The sequence below is a fragment of the Phalacrocorax carbo genome, chromosome 1, assembly GCF_963921805.1.
Source record: "Phalacrocorax carbo chromosome 1, bPhaCar2.1, whole genome shotgun sequence".
NCBI lineage: Eukaryota > Metazoa > Chordata > Aves > Suliformes > Phalacrocoracidae > Phalacrocorax > Phalacrocorax carbo.
In genome coordinates, this window is record NC_087513.1 from 30,130,474 (window position 1) to 30,144,741 (window position 14,268).

A 14,268-nucleotide genomic window follows, 5' to 3' on the forward strand; every position below is an offset into this window, starting at 1 on the left:
TGCTAGGCATCCTCCAAATGCCTCCATCTCTTTTCTGTCACTCTGGTACTCCTACTCTTCGGAGAAAGCTCCCTCAGTGCTCTCCTAGTATCACTCAGAAGACTGGCTCATGCTTTTCCTCTTCATTCTGTGCTTCCCCAAATCCTACACAACGGAAAAGTGGAAAGAACATTAACCACTGTGTAGGCTGCCCCTTAACCAGAAGGTTCCCAGTAGTTATTAATGTAACCTCTTTTTACACCTTCTTAATTCTTCCTATGTGGACTTGCATATAAAGCTAGAAAAAGAAATATTTCAGAAAGCTATCATTAACCCCAGAGTCAAGTCTTCTTTATAATTCAGATTTAACTTCCTGGATCAGTTTGGTGAATATGAACTACAATAACCCATAAAAGAAGCTGATTTTCAGATGTTTTCCAAGTCAAAGTAAAGTTGATATATATTGGTATTTTTTCATTAACACATTAACATTTTTTTCAGTTTCACAAGTAAAAGAAAAATGTAACTAAAAGAATAATTCAGTCACTTCACTTCTCTTTCCTTTCTTAGTGCTGATGTCAGTAGCAAAAATGTAAATTCTCCTTCCATCATTCTCCTGTATTTTGAGAAGAAAACCAAGATGAAACAAAAATACAACAAAATACATAATGGTGTGTAAATATAGTGATGGAAGATCCAAACTACACTGAAGTTTTTTAAGCATTTACTGAAAAATAACAGTACTGAAAAAGCTGGACCTTTAGGCATAATGTGCAACCCACTTTCCCGGTGATGGGAGCAATGCAGTATTTGCCTGCATGGCTCAGAGTGTAGTGAAAAAGGGGTGTCTTTACAGTCAACAACAATGAAAAGCTTTTGTTCGGACATAGCTGTTTCGTTTTGATCATTGCACCTTCAGAAAAAAAAGTTTATCAGAAAAGCAGAACAAGACTGTGCTCTGTGATTAGCTCTAAAGTGTTTTTGGCAGGACTGACACAGTGCTGATAGGGACCTGTTATACACCCCACTGCATAAAGTCGCATGTGTCACTGACTTCTCATTAGGATGAAATCTTGGCCCTACCCAAGCCAGATTTGTCACAGATTTAATTGTAGCCATAATTAGCTCCTTAATGTTTTTTAACATCTTCAGGGACAATTAGCTGCTTCTGGCCAAGTCAAACAAACAAGCAGCTTCATGGCAGATTTCCCTGCTGTGATCCTGTGATGAGTGTGGTTTTGTCTATCCTATTTCCAACGACAACTGAAAGAGAGAATTGAAGTACTTTGGGTTTGGTGTAAAGGCTGAAGCCGGGTAGAGAGAGGTGCAGGCAAAGGTCTTCCCCTGCGAGGGGCAGTTTTGCCGGCTGCAGGTGCTGCTCCTTGTCTGGAGGTGTATTTCCACCCAGATAATGTCAGAAACCGTACTCTGCCAAGAAACAGGCCCAGCAGCTCCGTGAAGACAGCAAAAAGCCTTTACGAAACCGTGGTCTTCAGATGCTCATGTCCACACCACGGACACCAACCTATCAAGCTTTGCTTTACTTTGAGTTCAGTTTGTTTCTGCAAGGTCTTTTGTGGGTGGGGAACGGTTTTTACCACCCTGCTTCAGAGGGATTCACACTCAGACCTTTTACAGGGGTCTCTGGGTTAGTGCATGAGCTGGGGAATGCCAGGGAGAGGAGCCCCCACTGCAGCAGCGCTGCCCCAATACCCTTAGCATGTTTTCCACCTAATTTCTCCCGCTAGTTAATTGAGCGCCACAGGGTGACGTACTCCAGATGTGGGCTGTGGAGAGTTTTGCTGAAAATAACGAAGCGCGGACCACGGAGGCGCGACCAGCCCCGTGCCCTCAAGGCCGAGAGAGGGCAGCAGACGCCCCGAAGGCCCCTGAGGCGGCGGGGGCGGTGGGAGACTCCATTTCCCGGCATGCCCGGCGGGGCGGGGCGGGGGCCGGCGCGCATGCCCGCCCCGCCAAAGCGCCCGGCGCTCACGCCTCCCCCTCAGCCGGGCTGCGCGCGGCGGAGCAGCGGTAACACCATGGAGGCCGTTCCCCAGTCACGGCCCCGCACCGGCGGAGCCGCCGCCGTTGTTGCTGCTGCTGCTGCCGCCGCCGTCCCCCTGCCGCCGCCGCTGGAGCAGGAGCGGAAGCTGGAGCAGGAGAAGCTGTCGGGGGTGGTAAAGAGCGTCCACCGGCGGCTGCGCAAGAAGTACCGGGAAGGTAACCGCGGGGGGAGGGGGCTCCCCCTCCGCGCCGCCCAAGCCGGGCCGCCCCGCTCCCCTCGCTGCGGGAGCCGGGCCGGGCGGTTCGGCGGGGAGACGCCGTGCGGTGGCGGGAGGAGGGGAGCCGCCCCCGCGGGGGGCTCCGCGCCGATTGGGGTGGGTGTCCCCCCACCGGCCGCCCGGCCCGGTCCCCACAGCCGGTGGCGGAGCGGGCCGGCTGGGCCGCGGGCTGCTGCCGAAGGGGGTGTGTCGGGGTGGGGGGGGTGGCCGAGGGCAGCTCGGGGCCGGCTTCCTGCTCCTCCCCGGGCCACCGGGGCTGCTGCCGGCTGTCCGCAGCCCCGCCGTGGAGCCCCGGTCGGGGCTGCCGTTTCGCTCCTTTCCGTGGGCTCTTGGCAGCGGAGACCCCTTCCTGGCTCAGGAGGGCTCACGGCGCGTCTCTGGGGAGCTTTTCCCGTGGGATGTAGGAGAAAGAGGATCGGCGTGCATGGATAATGCTGCGAAGTGAAAACGTGCGCTTGGCTAAAGGTGTGCTACACCTGTGTGTGGGTGGCCGTGAGTCCCTGCGGCCCTGCCTTCCCGCTCCCTGTGACATGTACATATAGCTGAATGAAGAATAGCTGATAGCTGCAACAAGGCCTTTCACCACAGGCGGCTTCCAAGTTGTACAGCAATGTTTTCCAAACTGAGGATCTGCAGGAGTGGGGAGGACAGTAGGTCACGAGTGCCAAGAGAGATTCAATGGTGATCTGGAGAGGGAAGGGTCTTTGTGAACTGTTTATGCCTCCTGCCTTTTAGACGTGGAGGAATAGTTCAGACTGGAGCACTAAGCAGAACAGTTGGGGGGAAAGCTGTTAAAAAATAAATTACTCTAAGCCCTTGAAAAATCTACTATTATTAGTATTAATGTCCTTATGCAAGGTTCTTATGGGTGGTATTGGAATGCTTAAAACCTCCCAGAAATGCTTTCAGATGAGCATCAGACTTGATATTTGTTTGCTGAAATTTGTAGTCTCCTCAGGTTGATTATAATGATCTGCCTAATCTTTACGAGACAGGTTACAAAAAAATCATCCATTCAATCTTCTAATGAGTCCACAGCTCTTTGCTGACCTGGTGCGTACACCTCAAGAAGGACATTTATGAAATGTGAACTTCTCTTGTTGTAGGCACTAGTTCTTGCCTCTCCTCTATGTCTGCACATGACACTTCTGTTAAAGTAACAAGGTCATTCTGCCTTCTGCACTTAAGAAGTCTCTACCAGGAGCCTGTCTGTGGGATATGGGCACGGATATTTACTATGTAGACAGTGATCAAGAATCACTGTTTATATTGGCCTTGGTGAGCCAAAACTGAAGGGAGGATCTCCCTTGTTCTCCTGACATTTAGCTGAAGGAGCGTAGTACATTTTAATAGTCAAATCCTGGCAAAAGAGCCCAGCTTTTGAGCAGTTTGTATTTCTCTGTTATTTTAGAGTGCCTGGAGGTTAAGACAGACAAACATTAGCAGTATTAACTTTAAAAAAAAAAGTGAGCAGTCTCTGTAACAACTCAATTTTTTTTAGATGAGAGACTAAATTACATGGAAGTCTATGTAAGCCTACTTCTCAGAAAAGAGCAAGTTAGTATGCAAGGGTAAGTTGTGTTTTATCTTTAGTTCAGTGTATACTGGTTAAAAGAAAGAGCAAATAGTACTTTTTAACTTACTTTACATGTCCTGTAAATCGTGTGTGAGTGGAAACTTTACAGTGATTTTTCTAGTCACTCTAAATTAGCAATACTGTATGTATTTTCATGGAGAGGGTTAAAACCCAAACAGTTCATCACATTGTGTCTATGCAACAAGGAGAGCTCCACCCATTACCTACCCATCCAATAGTAGGTAGTCTTTACAAGTTCCTAGTGATAAGTAGTCATAGTACTTCATATGTTAGGTTGTTTCAACTTCAGAATTTTATTTTTGGCGTCTTTGATCCCTACATTTCTCTATGCTTCTAAAAGCAAATTTGAGAATCTCCTCCTTAAATGCCTTTAAAGTAATTCTGAAATTGTAATACTAGTACGTGCTTGACTTCTGAAGGATCTTGTCTTGGGTTTTTGTTTGTTTTGCTTTCCAATACACAGAGACACTGAGTGGCAAATGTTACCCTGACAAAATAAAAAACTGACAGTTTACTAAACATAAGTTAAAAAAACAACATATCATCTGTAACTCTCAGTATGAATTAAGTTATAACTTTGGTATGAAAAGGCAGAGGTAAAAAACGCATCCTCGGTTATATGCTTACAGCTTGTTACATGGGGAAAGCCTCTTGTCTCCACAGTGCAGTGCACTCCCTCCATAGGAAGCAGAAACAGAGCTATCTGTACTATTCCAGAATCTTGTATTGTTTTTTTTACCTCTGCCTCTTCTCATGTTTACTAGAGTTCTATGAAGCTGGTTTCCATTCTGGCTAAATAAGCAAACTGTACTAGAATTGCTGTTGCATGGACTTTGGTGCTTTGTCTGTAGATACTAAAATAGAATTGCATATTAATTTTTTTGGTAGAGGAAAAAGCATGTTGATTACCCTTCTGAAAGCTATATGATTATGTTGCACAGGGTAGATAAGCCTAAGAAAGCCCTTGGTATTGTATTGATCTTGCGTTACTGTCTTCTGTTAGAAGTGTTGAAGGGAAATGGATGCTTCCTTGAGACACAGATGTTTGTTGATAGAAGTTATACAGACCTAATTTTAATAAGCTTATTTCTTTGAGAATTCATTTGCCTTGCTGATGTTAGCAAGCCTTGAGTTTCAATGAGCAATTGTAAAAGGCATGCCAGCGTATTATCTGACTTGCTTATGACTGCACCATTGTTATCATTTTGTTTCACTTCCCACAATGGTTGCCCTCTTTTTTTGAAGATGAGCCAGTGGAAAAGTGACAATATGCTTCAAAACTGCAAGCTAACATATTTCTGAAGAAGTTGCATACTTGTCAAAGTGCAGAAGCAATATTTCTTAACTAGGCATGCATCACAACAAATTTTTGCAGTCACTAAGGAATTTAGAGTAAAGTTTAGTCAGCATTATGTCATCTAAAGGATTTGATGGTTTGGGTGTTTTGCTTTTTGTTCACTTGTTTTTTTTTCCTTGGTGAAAAATGCTAACTCTTGAGATTCATCAAAGCTGAATCTTGGCTTCTTTAATTTCTGCGTTGTTTGAACCACTTTTACATGCAAGTATGGTAGATGGATTTTGTCTGTACTTCTGTGCTGTGACTCATGCCATATAGTCCCAGAGCATGCCAGTCTATTTGACAAGCATTTGCCATGTTCATAATGATTCGGCTCAAATTCTTTTAAGTTTGCATTGAAGTGCATTTTTTCTTCAACAGTTTTCACTTTTTTACTGTGTGACTGGTACCTCTTCCTATTTTCAGGATATTACTAATCTGGTATGACTTCTAGTAGGAATATTTTTCTTCTCCTTTTTGATCTCCTTTTCTTTCCATCCTTTTGGATTTCCTTCCCTTCTTATACCCTCTCTGTTCTTAATTAGTAAATAAAGAAAGGAAGCATGTAATCATAAATGCCATGGCAGATTTTATATTTTGAGATTGCAGGATAGTCTTTTTTCCACTATGGATTCTACAGTAGTAAATATTTTAAAATGGTTTAATGAAGTTTAACAAATGATTGTGGTTTTTTAGTGGGGGGAGGGGGGAAATGTATTTTTTAATTAAGGTGATTGGTCCTTGTCCACACTGAGTGAATATGTCAGCTAAATTAGCTAATCTTTAAGAAGTTGTTTCAGACTACTTTAAGGCAGTGGTAGAGACAGACAAAACCTGTCTACTGGTTCCTAAAAATACACATCATTCCTTAGGTTAGCCTATAAACTTTGTCTTCGTGAAGAAAACTTTCTTAGGTGAGAAGAGAACACACTGAGGTGTAATGTGTTCAGAGTATCTCATTATCATAAGACTCGTGTTTCTCTGAAGTTTTACTTCTGTTTCCTGTCCAAATGGATTAGTTTAATCTTAATTGCTTTACACACCAGGGTAAAATCCAAAAGCTGAAACAGCTCTCAAGTGCTCAGTTACTCACTTAAGAGAAACTTCAGGGTTCTGTATGGTTGATACAAGCACTTGAAAAGTACAGAAATTAAGGTTTTTCACAACACTTGAATATCTACTACTAGTCTGTTACAACATGGGAATGGGGGGAAAAAAGTGTTTGGTTTAATCTCTTGCTTTTGGTTCTGTGGCCTGGTACCATAGGTGACCCCAAACTTCATAGTATTTTCCTCTATGCATCTCTTAGGCACCTGCAGCCATGGGCTGGAGCATGTTGTATTGGTTGCACATGTTGCATGTATGCTGATGTCTGTCAGGCTTGACAGACAGGCTTGTAAAAGCAGATTTAGTGGTTCTTAGGGAACTAAACATGATCTGTTGAACATCTGCTATGTGATACTAGTTTGTTTGTTTGCAGTTGCTTGTAGCAGCCAAGTAGGTTTAATTTTTACTGTGATAAAAATCCCTTCCCCTGATACAGAGGCAGCCATTTTTTTTACTGTGTTTATTGCCTTTGTAGTCATGCAGAGCTGTGTTTATCAAGTAAACATGTTCTGTGCAGCATGACCCTCAGTTATAGATGGCTTTGGGTGTAGTCTGGAAAGATAATTTACAGGACCATCTAATTCTGGAAATCCTGTATTGAGTACAAATGGAAAAAAATTGCTGAGGTATCTATAAAGGTATTTTATAAAATATTTTGCTGTATGTTCACCAAAATGTTTCATTTCTCCTTCCATACACCTGTTAAGGCTGCACGGGCTTAAAATCACGTAGGTGGTTATTGTACTGATATCAGCTTCTGTGATACAGTAACTAATAGGAACATTTCTAAGTGGTAGTTTGATTCCTTAAAGAAAGATTTGTTGCAACTTCAAAGAAATGGATGATAACTTTCTTAAGAGGTTTTTCAAACCCAGAAAATTAGGAAGAATTTACAGGACCCTGCCTCATGGTAATAAGTAGCCTGAGTAGGTAAGTGGTTTAGACATTCATGTGAAGTCTTGTTCTGAAGCCAGTTTTTTTTATGGTCTCTTCCTCTCTCATGATTTTTGTGAAAAACCTTGAGAGATCTTAAGCTCTTCCTGATGTGAAACAGGAAACATTTTGAAATAGTGGCATTTTTCACAGGACAGGAAAACTTTCTCACTGAACTCTGCATGATCAGTTACTAGTTGTTACTCCTTTTTGTTAAATATAACTGGCTTATTGTAGAAAAAAGCCTAAGTTTTCAAGATCTCCATTTGTCTTTCCCCACTTGCGTTCATTTCTTGGAAGAGGGGAGTGTTTTGTAATACTGTTACATTTTTAAGCAATAGAAACTAGATGCCTTTTCATTAAAATTTATGCTATTTTATGACATGGGCATCAAGATATGACTGTCCCTTACTGTTGGCACACCAGTTTTGCAGTGAAGCTTTGGTTAGAAACCCCATAGTATTACAGTTTCAGGGATTTAATAACTGGTATCATTTAGTTAGCCCACAGATTTTGAAAACCCACTGGCTATGGCACCAACTTGCATCCACTGAACAAACAGCTATACATAGCCTCATTTCATGCTTCTTATTGCCTTGGTGAGTAAGGTCGCGTTCCTGTTGCAGGGTCAGCATAATGAAATCTGTACCTGTGCCTCAGCTGCTTCTGACATTTCCTCCTGCATTTGCAGAAATTACGAAAATCAGTAGTTTCTCTTAATGTGTTCATATCTGTGCTGGTGTCGGTAAGGTGCAGCACATAGTCCATCCCACAAAGTCAGGCTGGGGGAAGAGGAGAGGGGTGATAATTTCCAGTAGAGCAAATCCAACACCTGGGGGCAGTAATTGCTTAAACTATCACAATTAGGCTCCCCACTGTTTGTGTGAAAGCCGTCAGAGATTTATAGAGGATTGGAGATATAGATCATTCTTCAGGGTGATATAAGCTGACCCCCAGTGAATGCTTTAAATAGCAGATGAATTAACTAATTATTTTTTGTATGTTTATGAAATAAATAGCTTAAATGGCAGTTCCCCCTTTTAACACTCTATAAAGAAATGTGTTTTAAAAATAAAAAAGACAAACAAAAAATAGGATGGGAGAAAGCTTAAAAACAGGTTCTCTGGAGAGAGGAGTTACTGTGGGACTGTCCCACCAAGAATGGCAAACCTGGTCTTCTCACACTGCTGGGGACCTTTGAGATCTTGTAAATAAATGTGGAATGAGGGGAGTCCTTACTGAGCTTGTACGATTCTTTCTTCTTTATTAAAAATGTCTTCAGTTGTTGAAACTTACAGCTAACATTAGGTCTGTATTACTGTTACCCACAGATAAAACTATCTTGTAATTAGGATTATTTAAAAATAACTTCTACGTGCCTGACCTGTTCTCTCTGTGACAGGATTCAGTAACTGCTGATTACTCTGTGGTTGGGTTGGGGGTGTGATTTGGCTATTCTGCAGACAGTATTAAAGTGGGCGGAAATTATTTAGAGGGATTCATCTGTTTTAGGTAAAAGGTGTTGGATTTTTTTTTTATTGCATTGGAATAGGCTGTGTTACAAAGAGCCTACAAGTTGGTCAGTCATTTGTTTACTGACAGAATTGCTAGAAAGAGGTGGGCTTTGGGCTTTTTGTGCTTTTGAAAGGAATAGTTAATCTTCAAGGTGAAGAGTAAGTACTTTATTTTCTGGGCAGTTGTAGATAGAGAGGAGACCAAACATTAAATATTTTTAAAATGATGTCACTGTAGTGATTTGAGAGGCGTGTGAAATTCCTGTTATGAGCCAGTCTTGTCTATCACGCTTTTCAGCTGGATGATGGCGTAACTGATTCCTTGATGGAGATCTGATGCTTATGAAGATCTCTGAAGAGTCGGTGCTCAAAACAAGTTTTAAATCACATAAAAGATGGTTTCCAGGTACATAGTAAGAGTGTTGAGTAGCCTTAAACTTTATATTATGGTATGGTCATGAGTACATGAGATGAAAAGTTTAATGCACAAAATTAACTTTAAGATGTGATTGAAGTTGAGACACTTTTTTTTAATTCCCTTAAATTAGGCTACCATAAACTTCTATTTAATTTACACCATTATGGATCACTTAACGGAAGATTTTATTTATCTTATTTCTTTAGTAACCGTTAGTTTTGTGGTGAAACCTTCCTGCATATTTTACTGCCTCTTTGGTTACATAAGCAACGATTCCTAAATAAATGTTTATAACTCCACTAGAGTTAATGCAGTATTTGCACATGGATTATAATGTATTGTTTGAAAAAATACATAGTTCTGCTGTGTTTGAAATTGGGTAGTGGAAGACCTGTTGTAGTCACTACCTCAAAATCTCAACAGGTAGGAAGCATTATGTGCATTTTCAACTCAGTATTGGAGCATGATTCTAGAATTAAAGTTCCTGTAAATGTCTAAAGTGCCTGTCTATGCCTTCTCAAAGTTTACCCTGGAGAAGAATGGAGGAAAATCACAAGAACAACTCTCTACCATGGTACTTGCTCAAGGAAAACCAGACCTCAAACTTCGTTGAAGGTCCCTGCACAGTGGTGCCAGTGTCTTAAGAAAACCCTTTACCTGCAGTTGTTCTGGAGCTTACATTAATGGAAGGGGAGACAAATGGGCGTCATAACAAACCCTGTATTGACAGTGGGTCAACAGCAGATGCTTAGACAAGAATATATGAGAAGTGCTGCAGGAATATCACCATAGGCTTGCTTATCATTCTGTCTCCATGATTTCATGGTCTAGGAGCTCCTGAGTTAGAAATCACATCTTTGAATATGGGGTTTGTGGATTTTCTTCCCTTAGTTTGCCCAGCCTCATGATCTTTAAGCTTCATTATACATTTGGTGAAGAAATAACTGTTCTGCTTTGAAGCTGCTCTTCTGTGCTTTTCCTGAATGTCTTCTACTCTTAGAACAACCAGAAGTTGTTCCACATTTACCTTTCCTCTGTCAGTTCTGATCTTGTGGAGGTCTGTCCTTTCCTGCTTTCATACATCTTTTTTTTGTCTCTCTTTAGTTGTTCCTTATATGGAAGCTGTGCTGCATTTGTTCTGTGTTGCCATTCTCTGTATCTCTCTAGATCTGTTGTACTGGTAGATGAAAACAAACCAGAAGTACATGCAGAATTGAGTTGATATAGGATGTGTGACAGAATTACTTTGTGATTATTTTTTCACTTTTGTTCTGCATGTCTCTTCCAATAGTCTGTATCATTCAGTGTTATTTTTCTTGTCAGCCCAGTGCCAAGAAGCTGTTACTGTCATAGGCAGCTCAGTTGTAACCCGAAGTTCATGTCCCAGAGTGCTGGTAGTCAGCCCTGGGTCTGCTGCTGTATATCTAAATTTAAGTTCCCTTATCTGTGGGCTCTTTTGCCCCTCATCTGACTTTGAGCGAGAGGTGCAAACCCCTGCCTTGTTCAGAAGGAAATAAGAAGAGTTGCTACGAGAGCAGGATTCAGTGTTAGGAGGCATCGCCACTTTGCTATATGAAAGGACTGGCAAGTTAAGGCAGAGGGGGAAGAAGAAATTTCTAAAGTTTTAAGGGAAAGTGGTATTTGGAAATAGAGTAATTGTTTAAGAATAGACCAAACAAAGGAATGGATTAGAACAACAGCATTAAACTTGGGGTTTGTATTTGTGATGTTTTCCCTCGGGAAGTGTTCACTTGTTCCTTTTTCCTTTTTAATTACTCATGTCTTCTTCAGCTAAAACTTCAGCAACTGCATGTCACTCGAGTGTTCCACAGTTGTCTGGAGCATGTAAGATTCAGAGTACTGTGGCAGAGAAACTATGAAACTATATCTAAATTGGACCAGAATTAATTGGCTATTGAGAATACATTTTGAACTTGGCTACTGCTTTCTGGCTTAATGCTGTGTAGCTTCTGTGCTTTGACACAAGAAGTAAAGATTTGTAAGAGTTATGCTTCATTTGTCCCCTTTGCTGTCTATACCACTTCTTGCTTTCTTTCATCAGTAGAGTATATTCTGTCCTGAATGGTTGTTCCTACAGAAGGCTCCCTCGAAAGCTCTGGAAGAGTGACCTAGAGGTCTTAGCCAGAAACCCTTGTGGGGGCCTGCCTGTGACTTGGGTGTTTCTCTGCTTTGGCAGTCAGTTGGTGACCATTCCAGCACCTTTTCTTACATAGTGTATATATCTCTGTACTTGGATCATTTGGGAAATAATGAGGGATACCACTCAAATATAATACTATATTGTTTTTTGTCTGGTCTAATAACTTTCATATATATGCTTGTTGAATAGCAAGCAGAATATGTGATTTCTTGCATAGCTTTCCTATTTTGTTAAAACTAAATCACATTTACTCACTTCCATCTCAACTGCCACCTCACACAGGGCAGTATAAACACAGCTCACTTTTATGATTCTACAAGTGTGCTAGTTGCATATTTTTGAAGAGGAAAGTTGTTGTGACATCTCTAAACCAAACTTAAATAGGAAGTAACTTAGGTGGTTGGTTTAAATCTCTTAAGTATGCAACTGTCTATACTTGTCCATTGTACCCTGTCTTGCTGTAATTGGAGAAGAGAGGTTGTTACTGCTTTGCACAAGGGGGGGTGGGGAGGTTGCCTCTGGAAGAAATCTGTTAGTTATTTACTGCTGATTAAAACAAAGCACATGAAAGAAATTGCCATGAGTGGGTTAGAAGCAGAAATCTCTTCCTGATATGAGAAGGACAGGTTATACCGTAAGCTACTTGCAGGCTTTAGCAGACATTAAGAGTTAGCTTATCCTTGATACACATTTTAAATATTTCTTTGTAATAGGATAGTGCTACAAAAACTGGTTCTGGACTTGTTTTGTGAAATGCGTATTGGTTCTCCGAGTCAAAGCTTAAAGTATAGCTCTGCTCTTGAAAACTTATTAGCTGTATCAGCCTGTAGGTGCGAAATCACAGATAATTTTTATTCTGCAGATTTATATATATTTGAGATGTGTGCACACGTTTGTGATTAGGAAACACAGGAGGAATTAGTGAAGAACATACCAGTGAGCATGTATTTTTCCTTCTTAGGGCAGAAATGTCCTTTTAGTAAAGTATACCAAGGGTTTCAGTGCTACAGAAACCACAATAGGAATTGTGGCTAGCCACTACTAGCATTTATGTTGTTTTTGTTTAGCAGTACATTATGTAAAGCAAGCTAGAAGTGGATACTTAGCAGCAAAAGAGGGAAAATCATCATCTTTAATTACTTTGAAGTGCCAGAACTTAACCTGCAAGACTTCTTTTCAGCAAGGTGAGGAGCATGGAAATAAATCTCTCCCTAAAGATCAGCAGACAAGTTTATCAGTGATTTCCTGACCATAGTCGGCTTGATTCTTCAGTCCTGTTCTCTAGAAGCTAATTTATTGGGACTGGCTAGACTAGACAGACATCAATGAAGGCTTGAATTCCTTTTCCAATATATACAAAGAAATATATAGTGTGGGTTAAACTTCCATTTCTGCATTTTTGCATGTAGTATCATCCGTAGTATTTGCCAGAAATGTGAATGCTACTAGGAAGCCTTTCAGTCCTTCATTTCTAAAATGTTTGTCATGTTAATGCTCATGCACAGAAATGTGAAAGCAAAACTTCCCAGGGACTTAAATTTCACAGAACAAACTGAACAAAATCAGTATACTGAGAATACTGCTAGTTTCCCAAGTACCCGATAGCCCCTTCCTTCTCCAAAACATGCAATTTTGTGTTTGACTAGAGAAAGGGGACCTTGTTTTTGTTACATGCGGGTAAAGTAATCTCTTGGTGCATTATGTAACTTGTTTTAATTGGAAGATGGGGATTTTGCCATGGAGATAATGAGACACTTTGTATCTAATGTGCAGTTTTTTCTGTTGTTTTGTTTAGTGGGAGACTTTGATAAGATCTGGCGTGAGCACTGTGAGGATGAGGAAACTCTGTGTGAATATGCTGTGGCAATGAAAAACCTTGCAGATAATCACTGGGCAAAAACTTGTGAAGGGGAAGGCCGAATTGAATGGTGTTGCAGGTAAATCTTGTGTATTTGAAAGATGCAATTGCACACTTCTACTTGCAGTTATTTGTAATACAAGGCTTAAGCTTTTTTTGCTTTTTTGCCAATTTTTAATTTTTTTTCTATAACATGTTAATGATTTATTGCTTTCTAAAACAAATACCTTCTTAATGTTCCAACTTACTAAGGAAATACTTTAAAAAAGAGTCACCTTATAAAAAAATCACATCATAAGCTGTATCTGCAACAAACAAGGGGTTTTTTTCCTCAAATACTGAAGCTATTTGCAAGTAAACCTATGAAGTAATTTTTTATACGTTTGTACCTAAACTGAGCAAATGCAGTGAGTGTAGCTCAAGTTTAATTTTCATGGCTTTGGTTTGATTTGTGTGTATAATAGTGTTTGATCTCTAAATGCGAATCTCTGCTGTGTAATTTTCAAGTCTTAATCTTGACTTTAATCTCTGGTGAAACTTCATTTTACATTGGTTTAAAACTTTTAAAATTCCTGTATGACATAAACATGTAATTTTTATTGGGTTGTCATAATAGTGTAGTCATGAAATGAGTTCAGCTAAACTATTTCAACCCTTGAAAAAAATAAATTCCTAAAAGAGTCACTCAGTATTCCAACACACAGTTGGCATTCAAGGCATACCATGGAATCCATAGAGCAGAATAAACCAATATTGAAGTCTGTCTAGGAAGAGAATTTATCAGTGGTCCTGCTCTTGGGAATTACTTTAGACCGGCAAAAAGTAACTTGTGTGTAGGTTCTGCAGGTGAGTGTTGCAGGGTGATGAGCAAAAGGCAGCAAAGAAAACCAAGCATGGTATACTAAATTTAAATTTGTTACATGGGTCCTTTGTGCCCTTAAAAACAAAGAGGGGGGACAATTGTGAAACAGTTGATCTATAGTACATCTTGGTGGCGACTTGAGCTGTTCTGTGGCTTCTGGAAATGGAGCAAGTTATAACAAGCTGTTTTGCTTTTTACCTACAACAGGCACTTAAATACTT

At 40.7% G+C, this 14,268-nt stretch overlaps 1 protein-coding gene across 1 annotated transcript in view; it reads left to right on the forward strand.

Moving 5' to 3' along the window:
• Positions 1-1,931: 1,931 nt before the first annotated feature.
• BMT2 (base methyltransferase of 25S rRNA 2 homolog) overlaps positions 1,932-14,268 on the forward strand; it is a 38,067-nt gene continuing 25,730 nt past the window's right edge. Inside the window, exons 1-2 of the mRNA XM_064447322.1 lie at positions 1,932-2,199; positions 13,123-13,264. Of these exons, the coding sequence (XP_064303392.1) occupies positions 1,941-2,199; positions 13,123-13,264 (401 nt within the window). The 5' untranslated portion in view covers positions 1,932-1,940. The remainder of the gene's footprint in view (positions 2,200-13,122; positions 13,265-14,268) is intronic.